The 25,855-nt window shown below is 40.2% G+C and overlaps 2 protein-coding genes across 4 annotated transcripts; both read right to left on the bottom strand.

The window, feature by feature from the left end:
* Window positions 1–350: 350 nt before the first annotated feature.
* scaf8 (SR-related CTD-associated factor 8) lies at window positions 351–15,605 on the bottom strand. 3 transcript variants are annotated; one of them, XM_055231358.1, is made up of 21 exons: window positions 15,475–15,531; window positions 14,573–14,656; window positions 13,934–14,027; window positions 7,600–7,644; window positions 7,357–7,518; window positions 6,358–6,514; window positions 6,158–6,285; window positions 5,886–6,062; window positions 5,737–5,813; window positions 5,560–5,671; window positions 5,291–5,422; window positions 5,106–5,215; window positions 4,760–4,953; window positions 4,580–4,680; window positions 4,387–4,500; window positions 4,156–4,312; window positions 3,935–4,065; window positions 3,713–3,851; window positions 3,605–3,640; window positions 3,303–3,521; window positions 351–3,223 (listed from the first exon to the last, which is right to left on the bottom strand). In XM_055231358.1, exons 6-21 carry the CDS (start codon window positions 6,434–6,436, stop codon window positions 1,473–1,475), a joined length of 3,657 nt encoding a protein of 1,218 aa, XP_055087333.1. In that variant the 5' UTR covers window positions 6,437–6,514; window positions 7,357–7,518; window positions 7,600–7,644; window positions 13,934–14,027; window positions 14,573–14,656; window positions 15,475–15,531; the 3' UTR covers window positions 351–1,472. The 3 variants fall into 3 exon arrangements, with proteins under 3 accessions (XP_055087333.1, XP_033843824.1, XP_033843825.1); XM_033987933.2 differs by lacking the exon at window positions 13,934–14,027 and having other exon boundaries at window positions 352–3,223; window positions 15,475–15,605; XM_033987934.2 differs by lacking the exon at window positions 13,934–14,027 and having other exon boundaries at window positions 352–3,223; window positions 4,396–4,500; window positions 15,475–15,605.
* A 529-nt stretch (window positions 15,606–16,134) lies between these two features.
* Window positions 16,135–21,048, bottom strand: ipcef1 (interaction protein for cytohesin exchange factors 1). Its single transcript, XM_033987938.2, has 11 exons — window positions 20,929–21,048; window positions 19,972–20,025; window positions 19,485–19,524; window positions 18,955–19,124; window positions 18,102–18,175; window positions 17,956–18,027; window positions 17,819–17,883; window positions 17,517–17,641; window positions 17,129–17,450; window positions 16,776–16,963; window positions 16,135–16,708 (listed from the first exon to the last, which is right to left on the bottom strand). The coding sequence occupies exons 1-11, from the start codon at window positions 21,001–21,003 to the stop codon at window positions 16,508–16,510; spliced, it is 1,386 nt and encodes a 461-aa protein (XP_033843829.1). The 5' UTR covers window positions 21,004–21,048; the 3' UTR covers window positions 16,135–16,507.
* Window positions 21,049–25,855: the final 4,807 nt, after the last annotated feature.

The raw sequence follows: 25,855 nt of genomic DNA, 5'->3' as shown, positions 1-25,855 counted from the left end.
GTGGCATCACCAGACTCCACTACAGACTGGATAAATAGTGGGGCTTGTCTTCCCTGATGTTGAGTTCAGTGTATGCATAGTACAGTGTGGTGGTGTTAGTGTGTGCTGTGTCAGCTCTTCTTCCAGCTGTTGCAGCTTGGACGGGATGTGATCTACAAGGGTAAAGACAACTGGCTCCTGCATAGTTGCCCAAATAGATTGTTTTTTTGTTTGTTTTTTTATATCTAGGTACCAGAGGTGTACTTTATCTTAGTGTTGTTAATAGTTTAGTTTATATAAAATAACCTATTAACCAAGTATAAATGACATTTTATGTAATACTCACCCTGATTCCCTAAAGACTCAATAAAATTGAAAAATCTGATGCACCTTCAATTTTTTTTTATTCATCATCACAAGTTTAACTGAAAACAGCAGACTATGGTTTTCTAATATGCCTCAAAGTAAAAGCACTACAAGTTTGAAATGTACAAGAGAGACAGGGTTAAAACATGGCTACAGGCCTGCATGCACAGATGGAGGAGTATACAGCGTAGTTGCAAGTGCTGGACAGACCAGTCTACCGCTCAGGTCTTAGGCACATCCATCTTAACTGTACACAATATCTGAGGTCATACTATACTGTTGGGTAGAGTCATGAAGGACATCCGTTCAAAAAGGCACAGCCCCAACCTCAAGAGTCACCAAGCTAACGCTTAGAAACTACAGACTACACGTCGCACAGCTGCATCATCGCACAGTGCTCTGTGGAGGGGAAATTTAAGCAGCAACATCAAATGAACTGGTCCCAGAACACTACTGTGGTCCTGGGTCAGAGAACAGTTCTAAAGCGTGTATTGAAACAGACAAAGCATTTATTTCAGACTAAAACAATATGCACCATAATCCAAAACATACTGCTGCTCAGTTCCTTCCTGTTTGATCAGAAACAGATTACATGTCAATATTGAGAATACAACATTCAATCATTTTCTCCAATTTTAACATCTGCACTAATAATTTTGTGTGTAGAAGTTGTAAAGAAAAAATAGTGGACACCACAAGCGCATTCATTGCAGACCTTTGCAGCAGCACTGTGCAGAAGAGAATCTCACTAAAACCGCTCTGTTCAAGTACTGAGTGGAGTCTATTCAATCCATTGTTGGAACCAGAATTTCAACATTTCTTCCATAGGAAGGTCAAAGCTCAATTCCCCCATATACAATTAAAACATTTGCAGGCTATTCAATAAAAGTCACCACGCTTTAGGTCAATTAAAATAGGTGGGGTAATTTTTACTAAAAAATAAAATACATTTTTTCTAGAATACTATTGAGCCTTCCATTTAGGTACACTGGCATTGGTGAATTAAAATAGTCATTAATCATCAGCTGTAATGTCCAGTGTGTTGGAGGTGCAGGGAGTTTGTTGACATGAGTACAGAGAAGAAGAGAAACGCTTTACAAAATGATCTTGTACCTACTGAGTGATGATTATGTCCCCTCAGTGTCTGGGACAGAGTCTAGCACAGGCTGACTGGCAGCTTCCTCCGTGGACTCACTCTGTGCATTATTCACTATGTCCTCAGGAGAGCCAGGCTTCTCCTGCTGCTCTTCACCTCTAGGGGGTGCAGAGTCAGTGCAGAGCTCTGCGGTGGACTCTGCTGTAGGTTCAGCCATGCTATTGTCCATATCATGTCCATTCTCCCAGGAGGACAGGGGGGAGCCCACAGCCTCCTGTGAGTGCTCCTCCTCTATGTTATCCTCCTTTAGAAGGGGGTTGGTTTCTTCATACAGGCGCATCACAAACGAGTCCTGAGACGCCTCTTGAGACGCCTCCTGAGACGCCTCCTGGAGCACCACCTGGGGCACCTCCGTGGGCGGGGGAGAGGCTTGGACCAGGGCTGGGCTTTCTGGGGAGCCCATAGTTAGTGGGGACTGGGTAACTGGGCGACTTGGTAACTCTGTCTGTAGAGGGGTCTCAGACTCAGATGGTGACGGGACAAAGTCTGGAGACTGACTCAATGGAGCTGGGTTCTCCGGTGATAAAGCAAGAGATTGTGGGAGAGCAGGGGACAGGTTTTGAGGCACTGGGGAAACCACTCTCTCTTCTAGGGGTTCAGACGCAGACTCATGGGTCTGTGCTGGAGGGGGGGATTTACTTGGAACTAAAGGCTGTGGCTGATGGATCCCCAGGAGCGGGGGCCGGGCCTGGGCCAGTGGAGGGGACTGGAAGCGTGGCTGAATCTGAGGGTTTAATTTCAGAGGTGTTAACATTTTGCCTGGGTTTAGAGCCAGGTTTGGATTGAGTGGTGGTGTTGGAAGCAGAGGTGTTGGCAGGGGCAGAAGGGGAGTCCAGTTCCCTCTGTCTCTGTCACGCTCTTTGTCCCTGTCACGCTCTGTCTCTCGGGGACGCTCTCTACCTCGATCTCGGTCTCTGTCCCTGTCCCTCTCCCTGTCCCTGTCTCTGTCCCGCTCTCGACTGTGGCGACCTCCATTCATCTCTCTTCTGAAATCAAAGTCTCGCTCGTCCCTGTCCCTCTGTCTATCCCACGGCCGCCTGCGCTCATCTAAATCTTGGTGGAGGTCACTGTCAAAAGGTGCAGAGGGACCAGCTCCGCGATTCCAGGGCTGTGGGGCTCCACATGGCCCTCCAGGACGGTTGTCAAAGCGACTGGGGAAGTTCTGTGCAGGTGTGGGGCGATCGCGCTCATCAAAGTCCCCTCTGGTCTGACTCCAGCGGTTATCAGGGGTGAAGCCAGCTAGAGCCTGCAGCCGGCCCACTAAGCTGGTTCTGGCCGGCTGAGTACTGGGGGTCTGCAGTAAGGGAGGTCGGCTGCTGCCAGGACCCCCTATGGGCTCTCTCTGCTCTGGGGGAGGGGTGCGCAGTAAGCCAGTGCTTGGTTTCTCCATGGGGGGGAAACGGTAGTCTTGGTCTTTCCCCTCATCAGCCCCAGATAAAGACTCGTCCTCTGTTTTGGATAAACTTTCATTGTTAAGATTAGGGGCTCTGTTAAAGTGGTCCAATTGAGAGAAGGGGGCTCTAGGTCGGGCCTGTAGGGAGCCATCTAGAAGCCCTGGCTGCATGAGTAGAGGGAAGCGTCCAGCACCGGGTAGCAGGTTTGGACGCACATCTAGAGGCAGCAGCCCAGGCAGGCGCTGTGGTGACAGACCTGGGTGAGTGAGAGATGCTGAGGGGTGCATGCCCAGGAGGCCCATGCCACTTCGCACTGCATTCTGCATACCTGCACATTCACAAGGAAGTCTGTTAGGAACAGCTCAAAAGTTTGTTTCCAAGTGGATTATCGGCATTGTAAGACTCACCCTGCAGTGTGAGCTCTGCAGCAGCATCCATGCCCTCAGACTGAGCTTTCTCATTAGCAGCTTGCTGAGTCTGAAGTCCCATTGGGGTAAACACACCTGCTCCAGGGATGGCTGAAGGCATGAAGTTCCCAGGAATAGTGCTGCTTGGAGGGATCAACGCACCAAATGGTGAATCTTTAACACCATCTTGACTTGAAGTGACTGAAGGTTGCACAAGGGCTGTGTATAGAGTGAGAAAGATAAATGTACAGATTTTTTGTATTAACTTAAGCCAACAATTTAGTCTAAATAAAAATACATACATGTAGGTGCTGTTGCTTGTGTCGTTTGTAAAAAGCCTGCACAATTCAAAATATATTTCAGTTCTTGAAACCAATCAACAAAAGAAATGATTTTAAATCAATCACTACCTGGAGGGGGCTGAGTGGCATTAAACCCAGCCCTTAAGAAAGGTGGGGGGGCAAAGCCTGGAGGTGGGATTCCCATTGACACCGAAAATGAAGGAGGAACCAAACCCACTGCACTGGGCACAGCTGGAGCAACAGGGAGCTGCTTACAGAGAGGGGGACATATTTTTTTCTCCTGAAATGGCTACAATGAAGAGTGAGTGAATTATCCTCGCACACACATACCTGCACGGGCATCATTGTGACCTGCTGGCTGAAGCTCTCTGTCTGTGGATTGGTTGGAGGTGTAGTGTCTACAGCCACTGGCTGAGGTGCACTTTCTTTAGCAGTTTCTGCATTCTTTGCAGCCTCCCACTCTGTAAAAACATTGAACCAAGTCGTTAATGAACTCAGTAATGGCTTACTGAGTAAAGAGGTAAGAATGGTAGATAAAGGTGTTTCTTTACCATCATTTACAGTCTCCTGATCGATAATTCCTCCTTCTGCAAAACCGTCCAAGTCATCTAGCTTCACTTTCTCCCAAGGTATGTAGGTAACACCCAAGTCTACATCCCAGAACTGCTTATACTCCTGCTTTACACCTTTGTTAAGGGCCCAGGCAATCTGATGCACAAAAACAAAAGCATGTAAGAAACGGTTTCAATGCTGAGATTTTACATTATGCTTAATAAAAGTACCTTAATGACCTTAGAGCCTATCTTAAATGAGCCTGTGCTGAGCTTTTGGCGGGCACGGTATGCATCTTGTCTATGGACCATACAGATGTAGGCACAGCCTCTGGGAGGAATCATCTGTACAAAAAATTTTATTGTTGGGAATTGCAAACTTGTTCCTTTAAGAATTACCACAAAAAAGAAAGGCAAATCTTACATTTATAGACTCAATCTGTCCAAACTCTTCAAAGAGGTTGGTAAGATCTTGTTGAGTTGCCTTCTTATCTACTTGGCCCACCCACAGAGTTGTGCTACACACTAAGCAGAAGAAAAATGCAAATCAAAATTTGACAATCAAATCAAAAGGGAATAGTCCAAAAGCAAGTTAAGTATTTACCACTAAGCGTCTTGGACCGAACTGGAGGCAGTCCTTTCTTCTGTCTCTCCTTCTCTCTCTCCCTGGCCCTCCTCTCACTGGAATAAGAGCGTGAGGATTTCCTCTTGCGATCTCGAGAGCGGGAGCGGGAGCGCCGGCGGTGTTTGCGCTTTCGAGAGCCCGACCGTGATCTGGACCTTCTCCTTTTGGGTGATCTAAAAGAGTAACAGTAAAATGTGTTTGCCCCCAATGTTATAAATTGCCACAAAAGGATTAAAAGTATTTTTATGCTGTTGAAGTTCACTCTTAAATTTTTTGCCAAAAGCAGACATTTACACTGTTCAATAGTGTTTGGAAAGGCACTCACCGAGAGCGAGAGCGGGATCGTGTTCTTGAGCGAGTGCTGATGTGCCTCTTTTCTTCAGTCTCTACAATCTCTTCCTCCATTCCATCTGGGCCCTCATCTAGATCCATGTCCTGAAAAGAGGGAAAAAAATGTGTAAAACTTTATTCAATACAAGATAAGTAACATGGTAAACTAATTTGTCATACCTCTTGTTGATTATCGATAGAATCGTCTAACTTCTCAGATTCAGAATGCTGAGGCTGGCTGCTACTCTGAGCAGTTGCTACATTGCTGTTGTCTTGGCCAAAGACAGAGTCTTTACTTTCAAGACCCATTGCCTAGAGAAAACACACTTATTGCGGTTGATTTTACAAATGTCAAGAGCAATTGGCTCTTCCCTTTTTACCCATTATTTGTAGTTCAGACTTGGCTCAATTACGAAGAGACAGAGAAAGACACTTTTTAAAGTATGTACCTTCTGGTGCTGCTGGTGCTCCAGGAGCTGCTTCTGAAACTGCTCCAGGTTCTGCTGCTGCAGCTGCTCGGCCAGCTGGTGGAACAAGGAGCTGGGCTCTGACACTATAGGCCTACAAAACAAACTACATTAGATCAATACACTGAGGTACTAAATATAACATCACTTATAACTTACAGTTGGGATGACGTATCTTTTTTTGATTCTTCACTACGCTCAGAATCATTTCCAAAGTCAAATGGACCAAGAAGTTTCTATAATGACGAGAGAACTCTTAGGCAAAGTGACTGCAGAGTTTTCAAACTTGTGACAAGTTTTACCTTTACCTTGTTAAAAGAAGAGACCCTCTGTTCCAGAGGGTTCAGAGTATTGGCCGTGGCTGCAGCGGTGAGCTGTGCAGTCAGGGCTTGTAGCTGCACGACCAGACCTGCATCTAGAGCCTGCAGCAGTGAAGGCTGGGGCTTCTGCTGCTGCATCTGCAGACTCTGCACCAACTGCTGCAGCTAAGCACACAGATACATGTGATGTTTGTTCTACTGAGTCATAAGTTCAAGCCCAACTTCACAACTATTCAGTTGGACATAATTGAGTCACTGACCTGCTGTCCCTGAGGACTTTGTAGGATCTGGGCCACAGCAGCGACGGTGTCCGTGTTGGAGATCTGTGAAGCCCAATCTGGAAGACCCTGAACAATATTGGCGGGTGTGGCAGGAGTGGCTGGTGTGCCTGTACAGATGATAACTGTTGTAAGCAACTAAACATGTGCATCAGTGAGGTACACAAGTTCTGCAGACTCACCAGGAGTGGCATTGTTGATAGGAGCAGCACTGCTGGACATGATCGGGGTGACACTGGGAGGAGGAAGCCCTGCTGCCATGTCCAACAGTGGCTGGATAATGTCACTCTTGAAAACTGCATTTTTTTGCCACAGGTTGAGTACTCGCACAATCTTACTCTGCAAACAAATTAGTTGTCAATGAGCAGATACTGATACTGATTTAAAGGAACTGTGTGTATTTAGATTTTATATTTCATAAACTTGGGTTATGCGTTTTCCTAGATGCGAGGTAAAATCAAATATAGCATTTTTACTGATAAATCAGCATTAGAATTGTTATTCTTAATTAGAAGAAACCTTTACATTCCAATTTGGTTCTTTGGTCCTCAAGATGATTATCTAATAAAAAAAAAGCAAAGGGAGCCTGACATGAGTCTGTCATTTGGGTTGCCAAATCCAGTTGGTTTAAACATGCAAGGAATCCTCATGACACAAAACTACAGCATCTGCAGCCAATCACTTATCAGTGCAGGTGCAGCCTCTGCAGCTCAGTGAGGAAATTCTGTTCTTTCACATGAGGCATATAGAGAAAAACTTATACATGTACTCCATCTGCAAATTTAGATGGTGGCAACCCAGGCTCAGTTGTGTAAAGGTGAAAGCTACATACAGCTCCTTTAAGCTTGAAATCAGAAAATGTACTAGACTTGGCATCAGTGTAGGGTAATAATAAGGGCAATTTATTAGCCACAGTTGGCGTTAAGCAGCTCATATTGATTTCATGTTGGTTCTACAGTCGCGTTTTATGAACTAAGTATCTGCTGGTATTGGCAGATCCTCAAAATGATCAATACCAGAAATGAAAAAGCTGGATTGGTGTATATCTATATACATAACAATCATTATCGTCTTTAGAGCAGTGATACTGGAATATGTTGTGTCCAAGTTAGATCAAAAGAGAAAAAAAAGTTAATTTCACTTCACGTTAACATTTAGAACATTACAAACTGAAGATAAACCTTGTCATCTGGAGGGCAGCGGTAGAGATGCTGAAAAGTTGCTATTATATTTTTGCTGAAGCGTGGAGCAAAGACGTCCTTCTCGGTCCCGAACTGATGTCTGGACTGTCTGACAATAGAGTCGATGACGTAAAGCCCCGGAACTTTGTACTCTGGTTTGCACTGGTGGGGGAACATTGTTTTTTAGATTGATTTGACGAATGTCTGATTAGATTTTAGAAACCACAAAGATGTGAAACATACCTTTTGTATGAACTTCTCTACACTTTGGACAACATGCTTGTAGAACTGAAAGGGAAAAAAGATGAATTACAATTAACATTTTAATTAATATTTTAAGCTGTGACCGGAGGGCTTCTTTCTCAGTAGTACCTAAAAAAATCTAGATTAGAAGTGAAATAACTGCTTCTCTGCTTGCACCAGAGAAAGCTTCACTATAAAAGAAAGCCGTTGACGCAATAATCAGAAGAAGGAGACAGAAGTATAAATTACATCTACACTAAAGGCATAGTAAAATGAGACAGCAACAACTGTATAAATACCAAAAAAATTGTGTAGGCTCAAGCAGACTATAAAATGATTTGTTGTGAAAGAAATTTTGTATTAGCAGATGAATAGAAGTAGCAAATGAAAGAGCTTTAATTCAATCTGGCTAAAATGACAGTGTCTACAATTCCTATTTTGGGTAACACACACAATCATAAATGGAGTAAACCTACGACTGCTTTTATCAACTGAAGTCAATAACTGGTACATTGTTGTTAAATAAATAAAACAAATTACAGAGTAATGTAAAAGTTCTCAATCTACAGCAAACAGCAGCACCAGGGAGATGGGATGCCCTGACAGGGCCACTATAGCAGCACAACATCAGTCAAATGAATGACAAGTGCTGTTGGAATCATTGTCTATGTCACCTGTCCTAATCACCTGTCTTTTGTCTTTAAAACTTACAAAAGCAAGCCATTACTACACATGACCAATTTAATTCTGTTACCACATGTCCAGAGCTGAAGGGTGCAGTTGAGGCACCGCATCAGTAACCCAAAAAAACATCTTGTAAGACAAATGATTCAAGCCTCACTGAAAAAAGTATGGACAGCAAACAGCCATTCCCATAGTGAGACAAATAAGCAACCGCAGTGTTAATATACCGTCGTAAGGTGTGATGCACTGTTTCCTCCCCTAATCATTACAAGAAATACTGCGCTATTGTGGGCAGTAAAATGTTCCCTGGAACAGTTGAGGCCTCCTATCAATGGTAGTTCATGTTTTTAGTTATTTACATAAAAAACACAAACAAATATGGCATTAGATGCATAAAAGCACAGTTTTTGAATAGTGTGTATGGTTGATTAAAATGTCCAGGCAGCTACATGTGTCTGGAAGATAATTATACAAAATGATTTGAAGCAGGTCTCCTTAAGATGAGGACACTACATGACTTTCCCAGTTATGAGAAAGTTAGAATGTTTTTGGGTATCCACACCACACGACCACACTGTGGTCTCTGTCATTGCATTAAACAACTGACAATCATAAGACACCAAAGGCTGACTAAACATTTCAAATTTGTGTCGCTAGCAGACATGCAATCTAATTCAGGGTCCTTTAAAAAGGGACATTACAAGTGGTGACAGAAGTAAAGAAATATTTCCTGTGTGGATTTTAACAGAAGCAACCCTGTAACTTGGAAGTGCCATCTATGAGGCAGATGTCAGCGACACGAGAGGAGAGGAGGAAAGCAGGAGAAAGTGCATTGGTTTATGTTTGTTATAGCTTCAGCTTTGGTTGATGAGGGGTAAAATTTTTACTTTTTGTATTATTAAGATGATGTTTAGGCAGGAATAGTTGGCATATGTGTTGCTATTGTTTGTGCATTGTTTCTTCTAATATGATGAAGATAAAAAGTTTCAGTCCAGATGGTTTGAAATTCAAACATGTTTGAATGCCTGTGACTGCGGTCTAGTCCCATATTTCCGCAGTGCACACTTTGTGATTCAAATGCATATGAAGTTGTAAGTCCTCCACACTGGAGCAGCTGTGACTGTCTTCAGCTAATGATGACTGGGAGTGACTAGTGCGACTGAAAATCATAACAAAAATGGGCTGAAATTTTGTAGTGAATCGTCTCCCCAGCTCTGGTCCTTTAAAAAACAAAACAAAAAATGTGGAAACTGAAAATTGGTTTAACTGACCCTTCGATACTACTATGACAACATGATCGTAGTAGGACCAAAGAACAAATGCTTGATTGACTAAAGACATGCCCTGTGCATCAATTAATCAACTAAAATGCATTGCAGTTTTTGCATACACATACTTACTAGGATCTTGTGCAAAAAAACAAAAACAAACACAGTATACATAAGTATGAATAAACAAGATCTATATCTTCTATAATCTATACTCCAATACTCCCAGCATTTTCCTTTTAGCAATTCAGCCCTATTAATTGTAGATATAAAATATGTACACATGTGCTGTATGCCAAGAGGCAAATAAAACTGTTCCTATGTATTGGCCAGGAAGCTCCTGAAAAATACCCCAAATCTCAATAAGACTTTTCCTGTTTGGAAAGGTGAAGGTTAAAAAAAAGGCCAAAAACAGCCTAGTTTATTAAAGATGTCTAGATTCTAGACTTGCACAAAAACTCCAATGGCCTTTTAGGTTGTTTTCACACATTAGAGCCCTCTGTAGTGTGACACCTGTGCACAATAGATTTGGTTCTGTTTACGTTTGGGTCAGCTTTGTTCACATGCACCTCGCATGATTCACCCCAAACATGAGAGTCCATCAGCTGATCAAGCGAACAGACCCCAATAAATACGCTCGTACACGCTTGATTCCTCTATAGGCAGCAATTTGTTTCACCTGTGGCTAAATACACCACGAGGACTGTACATGCTGGCTGAGGCAGGAGGAGAAGTGTTGGTGATATTACGTTGACTCAAATGGACTCTTCAGGTGAGGGTGTCAAACAACAGCTCTGCAGCACCCATTCATGCACATCTACTCGATCAGAATGTTATTTTTGCCCAATCCCAAGCACTTTTACTGTCACAGTAGACTGAGTAGGTCGGCCCGAGGTCGTCCACGTTCACACTGCACTCACTTCGCTCCAGAGTGCGTTTGAGCCACTCTCAGACCTCCTGTTTCAAGTGTTCTCGGACCAGCTGTTTGCTGCGGTCCAGAACACAACAGTTGGGTTCACACTGGCCCAATTGCACCGCTTTCGGAGCAAATTCTTTTACATCAACCTAACTCGTGGTAGTATGAAAATGACCTTAACTTTACATTTTGATGCATTAAGTATCACTTGATCATTATTACTGTATGTAGCCTGTGCCCTTATTGTTTTAAAAAAAAAGTAATACAATCACAATTGAATCTGGGCTGCCAATGCCTAAAACATACAGAGGAGATATACAAGTTTTACTCAGTATATGGACCAGCCATGCCTCATGTGAAAGCTCAGAACCTCCACTAGTGGCACTTCACAAGCATTTATTAAAGATTGCCTGCAGTTGTTGGGGTTTAGGTATTGAGGATGAGAGACGCATTTTAGGTTTAAACTAACAGGATTTGTTGTTGTTGAAACTGGCAACCAAAATGAGACTCATGCAGCCACTATCAAATCTTTAACAATTCAGCAGTTGATAGGATATTCCCCAAAATATTTGAAATAATTTCAAACTCAATTATTGTCTAGTAGTGCACTGCTCTAGCTCAGAACAGTATTACAAGGAGAAATAAGATTAGTGCAAAAAGATCCAAATCTTAGTTAGAGCATCCTCTATACAAACAACAAAATTAGCAACCTTCTTGAGTACAAGACCTGCTAAACTTGGAGTTTAAATCTCTACAGACAACACATCGAAATTAGGGCTGTACGATAAACTAAAGTCACATCTGTGCATCAGTTTAAACGATTATAAGTCATAGGTGTTGCTTGCAAAAGCTCTCAAGATCATTAACATCTCACACAACGCCATGTATGCAGATATTATACATAGTGCTAGTAAACGCATCTTCATAAGTGAAAAGAAAGATTAAACTGTCCAGTCACTCCCAAAACTCAAGCTAACTTCCTCCATGCTTTCTCCTTTCTGATGTGGTCCATCTTTCTAAAGCTTTATAATCAAGCTAAATTAAATAATTTATCGACTAATAAAAAATTTAGTCTGGTCGATTAATCACTTGACCAAAGGACTACAGCCCTAGTTGACTGATTTTTGCTTTGACTAAGTATATATTAATGCTCCTAGATATGTCTGTTTAGTCCCTCAGTCATCCACGTATGGCCTATAGCAAAAGAAAAATTCTGTTTACTGGATAAAAGTTTTAGAGTGACACCTAAAATGTACACTGCCACTGAGAATGAAAAAAACATAATTCAATATTTTTCCAAAAGTGTAGGCCTAAAACCAATAGGATCAAGTATCACTGCACGACCATGAGGCAGAATGTAGATGTACAAGCATATCTCATTAATACTCTGATATAAGTCATTAATGTGTGTCTCGTGAGTATAAAACTGCTGCTCAAAAACAGTTTGACTGGGGGTTCTGGGTTTTCGATGAATGAATCTATAGATATTGGAATTGAAATAAAATAAAAGTGAGTTCTATGGTCTAGTCACTAAAACGAATGAATCCAATGAATGAAATCTGGCTTTTGACTCCTATCTGGGAGAACCCACAATACAGCTTGCTCTGCTCTGCTGGGGCTGTGTTCTGTGCTGTCTGAGTTCAGTGTTGATGACCTCAGTGTACAGGCAAATTTAGAGGTTTTGAAGTTTTGTTTATGGTACGTATGTGTTTAAAGAACAACCGTAATGCAGTTCATTTTTGAGAAGTAGCAGCAACTAAATAACAATACTTGCTCAACACTGCCAAAAACCTGAGCCTACCTACTGTATATCAAGCAATTATGCCCCAATTGAATTAAGCTATGTAATAAAGTTCTGCTCATACTGCATACTGCATACATCCTTGGTATCACTGGATTCAAGGGTTACTTTAGCTTAACAAATTCAACTCCGACACAGTTCTGTGCATGTCAGAAGTGAATTTGCACTTGCCTTTTAAGACAAACTCAAAAGGCAAGGTTGCATTAACTTTTAGCTAAAATATAGCTTTAGTTAAACTCTTCAGTGACATCAGATGTGGGCTGTTTAAGTTGTATCATTTCTTCTGTTTGGAGCTTAAAGTGCTGTAATAAATGCCTCTACTGAAACACAAATTTCCTAATGCCCTATACTTTTGTGGCATTGAACTTTATTCTTAAATAAAAAAAATAAAGGCAATGATAATAGTATTAATGATAGTAAAAGTACACCGAGGCTATGGTGCAAACTTAAAAACAGTTAGGGATCATTAAAGCTCTTCATTAGGAAGAATTCTTGTCATAGTCTGAATGATAAAACCCTTTCTGTTGGCACATGGCAAGTTCTGGTCTCTGAGTATAGTCCAAATAGTGATTATTTGATTCCTAAATTAGTTGATGATTATACCAATAATAGGTTTTTGCGATTAATCTATAAAATTGTTTCAGAAGGTACTTACTTTACACTCAATCTCTCAAATTGTATTAAGTTAATAAACTGTATAAATGTTTAAATATAACAAACTTCTTGATTCCATGAACTTACTCTACTATGTAGGGTTCTTGAGTCACAGGAGCATCCAGACGTCTGCAAGCAAAAATCGAGCTCAACTACCCAACGATGAGCAACTGAGTATAACTGCACGGGGTCAAACCATACCATCATCCTACTTAATTTTCTTAAATCCAAAATCTCAATTTTTAGACATCTTTTTATTTTTAATATCTTGAATTGAATTTATAAGTCAAAATGAAGATTGACAGCTAATGCTGAGCTAAATAGGGGTCAGAAGTTGAAAAGAGCTATATATAAATGTGACCATTTACACCTAAGGTGCCATCGAAGCACTTTTACATCAAGGAACCACAAACTCAATCACACACATTCATTCACAAGCGTCACAACGACAATGTAGAGCTCTGGGAGCTGGAAATGAACAGACACCTTGTGGACCAGTGAATCTGACTGCTCGACCAACTGAGCTAAAGTTGAATTCAAACCTCTGACCCTTGGATCAGTGGTCTCTGTAATTCTCTGTGAATGTGTAAGGAAAAACAAAAGCTATGATGTGTAAAGCCTATAATGAATGGATATCACATTATAACTTGAATATCTCAATATCAAGAGCAAACAACACACTAATGCACTTTACTAATACAAAAACACGCAATTATAAAATTTATGCAAAGTGTAATGGAGAAATGTGGGATGCCCTTCATCTGTATGTGTCATGTTAATTCAAATCATTTATAACTCAAATGTATTCAACCTCAAAATCTGGAATCTTCTCACAACACCAACATCTAAAACAACATTGTAACTCAATTACTCCTTCAACCAGCCAAAACCTCAAGCCAGCAAGTACCAAAGTATGTGGCAGTGAGATGTCAAATTATGTGTGCAGGAAAATGAGACTTAAATCACTTAAGTCTTCTTTAGGCTTCCTTGTGAAACAACCCATACTCCTACCTAAGACGGTTACGGATTCTCTTATTTCTTTGTAACTCTCTCCACCCCATCCTCCTGCTTCACTTTCAGTGCATTGGGGGAGCTGGGAGAGCTGCTGAGGGAAGATAAACGGGCGTTATTCACAGGCAAAACAAAACACTACAAGAAAACTATTAAACTTTTCACTATTTTTTTTCAACTAAAAATAGTCTAGCTTAAACATCTGCAGAAAAGAACATCTTAAGGAAAATGGTAACTTAAGTTACAGATCAAATAAAGACGGCAGTGACTTTTTGCAGCTGGTTTCAGAGAAACGTTTTTTTTCAAAATCATAACTAAAGAAAAAAGTATTTCTGTTTCAAAGTCTGTTTATCATTCCACTGGGCACACATAGTAAGTTAAAGTAAGCTAGATACGTGAAGTACACTTTTTTATCCATCAAAAAACATTAAACCAAAAAAGTAAAAGTCTTGGGTAGTTTGACTTTAACAAAGTCATTGGAGATGCAGCATTTAAACTTCAGGAGAATGAATAGATATCCTGTGATTTTGCCAGTGTGATGAAGAAATGTTACTATTACCACAGAACAGAAAAAGTCTGATATTGATTGTGTAGGTCTTTTATTCCCTACTCAATACCTGTCTTATTAATAATACTTACTTTAATAGCCTTGATTCCAGACTTGGTTATTTGGGTCATCTTGGCCTTGGAGATGGGCGGTTTGTACTCGTTCAACGAGTACAGCTGGAACGAATAAAAAATGTGTCAAATTATGTGCAGTAGATTATAGGGCGCTATATGAGACTAAAAGGGTCTTCTTGTTAACATAGCTACACCTCGACATACCGTCAATGATAATGTTACTATAGCAGCCATTCTTGATTGATGAAAAACTGTCATTGAACCCTCCGGATCAAATATTCAACCCCTATCAGAATGCTTAAGAGATGCTTTAATAAGATGATGCTTAAAGAGGATGCACAAAAGGATGCTTGTACTGGTTTGCAGCCCTCATAGCACATCATCATTCGGCTGGCGGTGGGCTGGCCATCCGCCGAGCTGCACCAACCACCAAACCATTTGGTGCCCTTTGATTATAACAGCATTACGACTTTCATAACAAAACTGTTTATGAGCAAAGACAAAGGGGGTGCATCATATGCAAAGCCTTAGAACTGGTTTGGATGTTTTATCACGCACTTTCTAAATCAAATATACAGGTAAAATTAATTTGTGAACTCGTAACGCTAACTTGCTAGATTTCAGTTAGCAGTTAGCTTTAGGATTGTGTTTTCAATATAAAACGCATAAGATGGTATGCAAAAACACAACTTGCTCGTTTATAGTGCGCACCATGTTTATAACAAGTAAAAGGTAACCTGATTTGTTTTAACGCAGTACTAAGGGAGGGTAACACAAAGAGGCCTTGTACTGTATATGACTATCCACCCCTCCTTTATGCTAGGAAAGCTAATGCTAGCCCCAGCTAATGGCAAATGCAAATAAATTCACACAATGCTCAATGGATTTGATTGCATTATGCATAGTCTGTTAACACAAACCTCGTTGTTAAAAGCTTTGACCGCCTCCATGACGATGGTTTTCACCTCACAGATGGCCTTAAAATGTTTACAGATTTCCCTTCAGACACCGGTTTAGGACGTGCATGCTCGACGCTCGGCGAAGATGGAGGAGACTGTTCTGCCAATATGGCGAAAGACTCCCAGGAAATCTGCACGAGCAGCGACTCCTGGCGGCTCACACTCAGATCTGCAACTTTGGTTGTGACACTACTCAAAATAGTGTTTATTGAACTAGAAGGCGATATGTAAATGTAATTAAATTACACTTTCTGTCTCAAATGCCCCCCAAGCTTTGTAAAAAAAAAAAAACAAATTTACTACAAATAAACTTTTTATTCAAATACTATTCAATTTAAACTTAAAAATCTTAAATGAACCCATGGTTAGGAAACACTACTGTAGAGGACCCTCCAACACAAACTTTCAGTCCCAGCTCCTTTAACAAAGGGATGCTGCTGCTTGGGTAGGACACTTACCTTGGTTACACAAACATACTGTGTGACTGGGGCAAACATGTCTGTCTTGCTTTCATCAGTCTACCCAAGGGCAGCTGAGGTTGAAACTTACATGAAAGCTTTGCAATGGAAGTGCAATAAGTATTATTGGTGACAGGTGGAAAAAAGGTAAGAATATGGTTTTAAAATCATGGCAAATATTTAATGTTTGTGCAGACTGTGTTGCAACATCAAGGCAAATGTGTACAGGGAGACACAGACAGACATGGGCATATGATTTAGTCAGTGCATAGCACCCATAATAGAATACAGTCTTTAAAAAAGGAGACATTTTACACAGTAAGAGACAAATAAAACAATAAAAAGCAGGCCAATACTAAAGACATTCACATTTACCTAAAAAGTCACTTTTATGTACAGAAGACGTATGTACAATTTCTTCATAAATCTATTCATATAAGGGGGAGTAACAGTAGTTTTCATATTACAGCAGTGCATGTAAACAATAAATCCATATAGTCCATATTTAGCTTCGAGAGGAGATATTATTTTAGTCCTTATAAACTAGTTTCAACCAGTGGAGCAGAAGCCTCTGATGTTTCAGAGTTTGTGTCCTCTGGCGTCCCCTGCTGGTCACTTTTGCAGCAGATTTCCTGCATTAGAGGTGCATTGGCGTCTTTCCATTCTCTGAACTTCTTTGCAGTGAGCTGTGGATCCCTCAGCAACTGCTCGAAGACCTGAAGGTCTGCTTCTTTTGACTTTAAACAGGGAACACAGACAATAAATTAGACAAATACTGACAAAAACTGTACAAAATGAAAGTACCTTCAATGTGCTGGTGAGAGTCCTAATGAGGTGAAGTTTATCATTAATGTTCTGATTTTTGGACCGTTTTACAAAGGATGCCCGAAATTCCCTTTTTGTTGATGGTTTGCGGTCTCCGATTGGTGAAAGGCTTGCTTCTTTGAGGTGGATGTACAGCCTCTCTAGCTCATCTGAAAGACTGTGATCTTCTGTAAGAATAATATTGTTCAATAAATTACCAGGTTACATACTTTGTTAGCAGTGTTAGGCTACATGTGCATTATACGTACAGGCACATTATGTTATCAGCAATGCATTATACATTTGACGATACAATAAACAATAAAGAATTAATAAAGTGAATATACTCTGACCTTCAACTTTATGAGCTCCTGTACCCTCTGGTTCTTCTTTATTCTCTGGACCCTCTGCCTCAGACCCTGCTTTAGACTCTGGAGTTGTGGCCTCTTCGTCTTGTTCCTCCCCCTCTTCATGCTGTGTGTGTACTTGCACGGAGCACACAATCGGCGTCTCAGTGGTAGAAGAAGATGCCTTAGTGACCAAGTCCATCCACGACTGACGCTGTTTGACTAGTGAGGAGGCGGAGTCCTGGGAGGTCATGGTACTGACGGGGGTGGACAGGGAACCATTGGCTTCACTTGGGGCAGTGGAGGAGTATGGTGGAGGAAGTGTGCCCTAAAAGAATGATTGTGTATTTTAAAAAGAGAACTTAACGAGTGATTTATTCTGCCCAACACTGACCTGATTTGTGCTTCCAGGTGGAGAAGAGGCATCGACACCATCCTGTAACATTTGCTCATAGTATGGAGGAGGGGGGAGATCAGTGGTCTCAGTCTCTTCGTGGTCACTAGCTTCACTATAACATTCTGAAAGGCACAAAGTAAACTCATTTAAGGGCATATTTAAATGATCATGATCTGATAATCAAGCAATAACAAATAAGCAAAATAAATATACATAGATATATTACACATAAAGTATATAACAGAGAAATGCTACAAATATATGCAACAAGAAAATTAACTTGTAAGGAAATGACATACCAGCTACTGTGTGTTGTTCCGCTGGCTCATAATGAATGGAAGCTAACCCCAACTTATTCAACCATCTGAATGTACAAAACACAGTTAAAGCTACACAAGCGTCAATGTTATATTGCTTGAGTCCCAAGGCCACTTACACAGTCATTTCCTCATGGCTCTCGGCAGCAAAGTAGAACATCATGACCCTTGGGTGACAGGCTTTGAAGGCGCTGTAAAAAGAAAATTTGAAAGTAAAATGTATAGTGCAAAAACAGTAACCTTCCACAAACAAGAATGAGCCTACTGTTTCTTTTTGCACTCTATGGCTCTGTCGATCATGAAGTTGGTGAGGTCAATATACCCCTCAGCCTTTTCAGCCTGCAAAATATGAATTGTGCAACACATTAAGATCAAACCACTTCCTGACAAGAAAAAGCTAATAGTACAAACTATATGATGAGATACAGAACACATGCAGATTGTACATGATATTTTACAATATAAAAATACATACATAATATCATTACATTTCCTATTCAGAGTAGACAAATAAAAACGGTAGTGTTATAACAATTGTCACACCCTTATGTTAGTTATACCAGTGAAACTATTTCAAGTACATTATGTATGTAGTTAAATGACTGATGTCACACTGTGGTTACAGTACTGGCAGCAATGAGACAGCAATGCTGCTTCAGACAACACACTTCTAAGATTTATTACTTTGTAATATGCAATATATAATACTGCATCAAATCATAACATTTGTTTTATGGTCAACAGGTCCCTCTTGAAAATGAGACTTTAAAGTCTTAAGTGGTTATAACATGCATGGATAAAGTAATAAATAATGATAAAGGATGTGAAAGATGTAGTTTTTGTTTCACATAAACAAGTTAACTATTTTAATAAATTAACCAAATATAAATACCAGGATCAGTCTAAATTTTGAATTCTTAGAAAAGAATTTAACTGTCAAACAAAACAAACAAAAAAACACCATTCAATCATTTAAATTTGTATTTTGAAAAAGTACATGTTTAGTGATGATTTATTTAATGGTGAGTAAGCAGTTGGATACCACTACCAGCATTTCCTCAGCATTTCCTAAAACTGCTTAGGGGAAGAAAGGCATTACCGTTGCATAATGAACTTACCAGCTGATTGTTGTACCAGTAGAGCGCGGTCTTTTTGAGGACAAACCAATATTTCTTCCACTTAATCCCCAGAAAGCCTTTGGATTCTTTCTTCCTGTAGAGCCATCCCTGGTGATCTGACTGCCCAAGCTCTTTGACCGAAATCCTCCTTCTACTCATTGTACCATTGCCTATACATAAGACAAAGTAATGGTGGACATTAGACTTCTGTACTGGAGTCATGAGGTTGAAACACAAATATCTCCATTGCTTTGATCAATAACTAAATTTATCTTAAAATAAAAAGAGGGCAAACCCACTCAGCCGACATTATAAACCCACATAATTTGCATTTAGCCTACCTGACTAAATGCAAATTATACAAAAGTATACGAAGATACAAAAAGACACCAAGATGGTAACAAGCAGTGAAGTGAAACTAGCCAGGCACTAGTAAGATAGTAAGAAGCACTCAGCAATTGCCTTTCCACACGCCCCCAAAGTCCAAATTACACATGTGACTACATTTAAGACCAAAGGTGACAGCTTACCTCCTCTTGTCTTTTTCTTTGATTTGTGTCGGAGGGAAACCTGTCGAGGAGAAGAAAAAGAAAGTTCATGAGAGGATGAGTAGAAGAAGAGGAACATGTATAGACTAGAGTCGAGCAGTGAAGAGGCAGTGTGGAACATCCTGTTTCACACACTGTCACATGCACTTATGCTGCCGTCTCTCTTTCTGCTCACCTCAAATAGAACACTTCTCGGCAATAGCTTTTTTGGGGCTTTTTTTCCATTTACTGGTACCATTTCAATAATCAAATATTTTCACATAATTTAATAACACATTTAGAGTTAGGTAAAAGTTTACTCTTAGTTTAGTTGCTGCTTTAGTTCTTATTTTACTTTGTCCCAATTTAAATCATTTTGTGAGGCCAGAGTAAAATGTAAAACATATAAGTTATACTCCTCTGAATACTACCGCTGATATTTTGCTGTGTCTAGATTTTAAATAGAAATAGAAATACACAAGTAACTTACAGGGTTGTAGTCATCGGCGGCCATAGGTGCGGACACAGATATGGGGAAGGCAGCCTGGAAGAGAAGAGCAAAAGACAGTTTCAGCTGAGAGGGCTGGTGAGGTAACCATTCTGCATTAATGAGCAGAAAATGAGAATTTCTTGCCTCGCTGTGACAGGAAGCTCTGACGTCACAAGGATACATCAATGGTTTCTCAACATAAGCAAACTGTACAATGTGAAATGGTGTTTACCTTAAGTTGAGTAAAAATACTAATCCCAAATGTTGATAATATTACCTAATTTAGCAGAATATACACAGGCCTATCTAATTTGACTACAAGCGTTCCTTTTACTGAAGTCTTCTATAATGCCTTCATGTCCAAAAATGTAAAGAAGTCCAATAAAGCAGCATTTGTTCTTTGACTTTAGAGGCTACTGCTTGGACGCAATTATGCAATCACCATCAGCCATTGACTAACTTCCTCTACATACAGGAGTTCCTTTTTTTCCCAAAGCACCATTATCTTTAACACAAAACCCAATAGTTTCAGTATTTAGAAACGATATAGGTCTTTTGTCTATAAAGTGTATGCTTAGTTGAAACAAGAAAAAAGCATTACATTTTGAAGAGGTAGTGCTACAGAATCCAACCAGCACAGAATCAATAAGGTGAATGAAATAACCTGCTCTATATTTAGAGAGTGGCAAATTGAGATTCTTTTTTAAAAAGTTGTTTTAAGATCTGCTGCAAACTTGGAATCATTATTAAAGTCAGTTTAAAAATCTAATGTCTGTGTGGTAAGCCTTTGTAGCCATGACAGTTTTTGCGCAACTCTCAGTGTGTCTTCCGGAGTAAGCCCAGGACAGCACAGGTGTCCAACGTAGGCAAATATAGAGGCCAAACAAGGGATTTTATTTATACCAGAAAATACTAATAAAGTTAGGACGTTTGGTGTCCAAAGCACAAACGCCTTACCTTCCACCACAACCGCAGTGACTGTAATTTCTCACGACATTTCTGCTTAAAATCTGACCTAAATCTGGCAAACATGTCGAACAGAGCACGGCTTTGGCGAGTTTCAGGCGAGCCCAGAGGTTTCTGAATGGGTGTTGCCTATTTTACATTTAAAAGACAGGAACCTCTTAGTTTTATTCAAATGAAACACTTTGCGGCAAAAAGCAGAATCAATATTTTTTTGCAGCAATGTAGCAATACTTGAAACACTTGATTTGCTGCCCAAAAAACTTGTCTCTATCTACATGCATTTACAGCCCACGGCCGGTAGATGTCAGTGCGGTTCTTTTTGGTTTTCCTGCACCGCCTCCTCTGTGCGCACTGCCTCCTCCTCTGTGCACCGCCTTCTCTGTGCACTGCCTCTTCCTCTGTGCACCGCCTCCTCTGTGGTGTAGTCATGGATCTATTAGGGTGTAGCCTTCTAACAACTTATTATAAAAAAAAAAAAGTCTGGCGCGAAAGTCCCTTCCTTTCTGAGAAGTACGGTAAACACCTGGCTGGCTTGGCAAAAAAAATACAGGGATTCCCTCAAGGTAGCATAAATACTGTTTTTATTATTGGGACTCATCAGAATATTTTTATGGTCATTGGGTCCCATTTTCATGACCTAGTCCTAGCATAGAATCTACTATGTGTCCCAGCCCCTGAGAAATAATTCTATACACTGTCCCTTATTACTGATAAATCTGGGGTTAGGTTCAGCATTCTTAAAAAGAATAATAACTGCTCTGGCTAATAAATGCTGACTCCAGGCTTGATAATTCATTTCCTCCTTGGGGATTGGAGAAACATGAAGAATTTTTTTTATTTTTTATGTTGTGATAGAGAATGCTATCCTGTCACAAAATGTACTTCAAGTGTCACTGTCATCTCCATTGCCATCTTTAGCAGGGACGTGCAGTGTCCAAGTCATAACATTTTATCTGCACTGGCTTGAAACTCCAGGCATTTGTAGCAGTAACATACACATTCCTGAGTCCTGCATTGTCATAGCTTTCATTCCATCTCCACTTTACTCCATTATCTATCTTAACACGTGCACTCGGGCAAATATGAAGGGTCTACGGCAACCCTAGGCCCCAAACCCACCCCATTCACAATGCCAGGATAGCTCTTTTAACATGTCAATTAAACACACAATTTTGGGTTAATGCAGCATATAATTTTAGAGGCTTGACAACCCTATACAGTTGTGGCTTGGGGGAAGTGAGGTAATCCTGAATGCAGCTCAAGTCAAAGGCCCAGGGTATAAGTAAGAGAACTGAAAATTGGTTACACCATTGTACTGCCCCCCTTCCATTAGGATCCATGCTGAGAATTGTCACGGCACTTAGCTAATGCCCTCCATACCCCACCCTCACCAAGCATCTCTCCATCAGAAACTGTGTGTGGGGAGAGAATGGGGAAAAGAGCTAAACAGTGTGTCTATTATTTGGCAGAGGAATCTCACACTGGGTTAAAGGGGGATGGGTATGAGGCTGGAAATTATGCACTTTGCGGACACATTATTACCGGTAAGTACATTCAACAAGTGTTCTGATGGTTCTGATGCTTGGAACTGACTTGACAAGGAATCACAACATTGTATGATAAAAGTCCTTGATCATTTAAATTTGAATACTTTGAGTGAAATCATCCGAAGTTGCTAGAAGTTGATTATTTTGGTTGAAAATAATCAGTCCTGAATCAGATATTAATGCTATACACAACACAGGATTCCAACACAGGATTAAAAGTAGAGTTCTTTGTACAACTTCGTGTTGCATTGTACATTACCAAACTTTCACAAAATTTCCACACAACAATTTACTACATATACATACTAGATATTTTAGGGTTAATAGATGTAATGGCATTAAAATGTTGAGTTGGTTCAACTATGTTGATGGCAAGTTTATTAGGTACAATGGTGTGGTCAGTTACAGCTGTACAGTAGTCACCATACATCATTCTCTCTGTCCCGTTTGAGTTGCTGCTAGTGTTCCTCAATTCACCAGGCCTACTCCCTACTCACCCGTGAATACATTTAACCCATAAACCATTTCAATTCTATATCACTTCTGGCTGTGAGGTCAAGGTTCTCTTGTTTGTCATCACAACACTCTGCCCTTGAACCATAAATCAGTTCAAACATGGACAGTCTCTATGTGCCTAATCTCCTGACCCCAATGGATTGACAGTAACTTATGCTGTAGTGAAATAGCATGTGTGCACAATATGTGCACGTGTCTCCACTCCCTTTCCGCAATAACAACAAAAGCCTATAGATACGATGTCAATTTGAAGTTTTCATTGTAAAACCAAACCCTTTGTAAAGTCCACTTAGTTAAACAGTGAGTAGGAAAATATGTCCTTCATCACTGTATGAAAAGTAATGGAGCTACATTGGAGCAGCTTGAGTTCTTCCTCCTGCCAAGATTCAAGCCAAGAGGGCATTCCTGACATTGTGCACTGGATGCCAAGTTCTTATGCTTATGTGTATAAATATAGTGTATCACCACTTCCAATATATGCATGTATGATGAATAGTGTTTGTGTTAAATGACAAAATACATACCGCTTGGGAGAAAGACCAGGAACGGATTTGCGGCTGGTTATATCTGCAAAAAATATTATATAACACAATTAAAATTATACTGTTGCCTTTTTCTTTTTCATGCCATTCTACAATTAGATAACAACTTCTAACTTCTACTTATTCCATCCTAGCTTCTGCATAAGCCTTCATTATCTACTTTGATATAGCCCAAACCAAACGTGCCATTAGGTTGTTGCAGAGTGGCAGTTGTGCCTCACTGGTTCTGATAATACATTTGGCAACTGGCCACAGCAGCATGGGCAGACATGTTGGATCTTTCTTTCCCCGCCAATGCTCAAAATACAAGAGTTCATTCCGTAAGGCCTCACCCAGCAATTTCAAGGTATTTGTCCCACGCTCATTTCTTCCAGCTATCTGATTGTGAACTTGTTTGTTTTCTCAAATCACTATTTAGAGATAACATCCAAGACAAAGTGACTCCAATTAGAAATATGCAATAGGTTACCATGTGAAACACATACATTAAAATAGGCTGTTTATCTTTTAATTAATTTAATATTTTGGAATTTGACACAATTACAAACATTTTAGGTTTTTGTCTCAAAAATCACATGTGTTTATCACTCCGAGATGAGTCAGAATTCGCATTCAGACTTTGTTTCATTACTAACCTTTCTGAATACTTTCCTAGCCCCATTCGCACTCACCAAACCTATTGCACAGTCACAAATATATGGCCCATTTAAACTATATGGAAGCTGTGAAAATCGTTCTAGACAAGAAGCCAAAATTGTTCTGACACATTATTAAATCTTGTGCCATTCAGATTGTGTCAGTTGTCACATAATCACAGCAGTGAATGAGTCACCTGTTGCTCATCCCCCAAATTCACAACAGCATCTTTATCCTCCAACTGTGAATAATGAGCTAACATCGGGCGTGAAACAAATGGAAGGCTTTTGTGTGTGCCATAATTGAAAATAAACTAAAGGGTTATTACCCAGTACTGCAATATCAATGAGAAATGGTTCACACTATGTAAAGAATATTATAGGAATATATATAAATATAGATATATATATAAGAACAGTATTTTCTAATGTTGTCATATGTTTAGTAGATATTAATAGAATTGGCACCCCACCGGCAGAAACAAATGATTCATAACACAGTGGCATTTGAGAGGATATTTCCGAATGTGGAAATGTGCTGCAAGTGGGCGGCACAAGTGTGGCTCATTACATCATCATTGGGGGCCAGCAATTGAACTTCTGTTGTATGAATTTGTAAATATCAATTTGTACTGATCTATTGTGACATGTATAATTCCATTATATTTGTAAGGCCAGCAAGCTAAATTGCCATTTACTTCAAAAATTATTACATACTATAGGTGGAATATGGATCAAAAAATATTACTTTGAGTATAACTACCTTACCATCACAATTACCACGACTACAAACAACACACAGTTTGCTTGCCATACTTCACCTGAGCCTGGATGTCTATCAAATACTTTCCCATGTCTTAACAGTTGGCCACCCACTGCCCTTGCACCCCGAGTCTGGTTTTAAAGGGATTCCATGGCTGACAAGAAAGTTCCTCCCTGTTGAAGAATTGGACCCACCCTGCTCTTATGTTTCAACTTTGACCTATCAGCTTCATCACAGCATATTTTGGTGTGACAGAGGCACTCACCGGTTCAGGAAGTCACTGCTAGAGTGCCAGTCGAGTCCCTGCGATACAAGAATGAGTGGGTTAACACAGGAAGAAAGCCAAGCCAAGGATTTTTTGCGTAGTCTTAATTTGGTTGCATTATAATTAAGTGCATTTGCCATTATTATTGTAAAATGATTGTATCTGTATTAAAATGTATTCATGTGTCTATGATTTCCACATACTCAGGTATTCAACAATTTGTGCTTAAACATGCACTTCGCTAAGAATATCTTTTGTGAAGATTGGAGCCATGTAGCCATAATATGTTAATGGTTAGCAGTCTTAGTGCTAGGTTAGAAATCATGCAGGTAGTGTTTAGGCAGTCCACAGATATGCAGAAAGTGCAAATTAATGACCAGGTAACTTGAGTGCAGCAAAGCAGCAGAGAAATAAAAGTGAGTAGAAGCCTTCTCAATCAATACAATCATGCACAGCAAAAGTAGAGAAGGGCCACAATGATAAAAGGTGCTTTCTGGTATTCCCTCTCAGGCACATGCTTTGTCAAATCAATAACCAAAAACAAAAGGTGAAAGCTGTCACAGTAGGTAACCCTAAGCTCCCATTTAAACATTTAGAAGCTAACATATGTGCAGGGATAACACTTCAAGTAGAGCAACCTGTCTAACCAT

Source organism: Periophthalmus magnuspinnatus, chromosome 22, assembly GCF_009829125.3.
Source record: "Periophthalmus magnuspinnatus isolate fPerMag1 chromosome 22, fPerMag1.2.pri, whole genome shotgun sequence".
Taxonomy (NCBI): Eukaryota; Metazoa; Chordata; class Actinopteri; order Gobiiformes; family Gobiidae; genus Periophthalmus; species Periophthalmus magnuspinnatus.
Note: the sequence above shows the minus strand (reverse complement) of the source record. Positions and strands in the feature narration are given on the sequence as shown.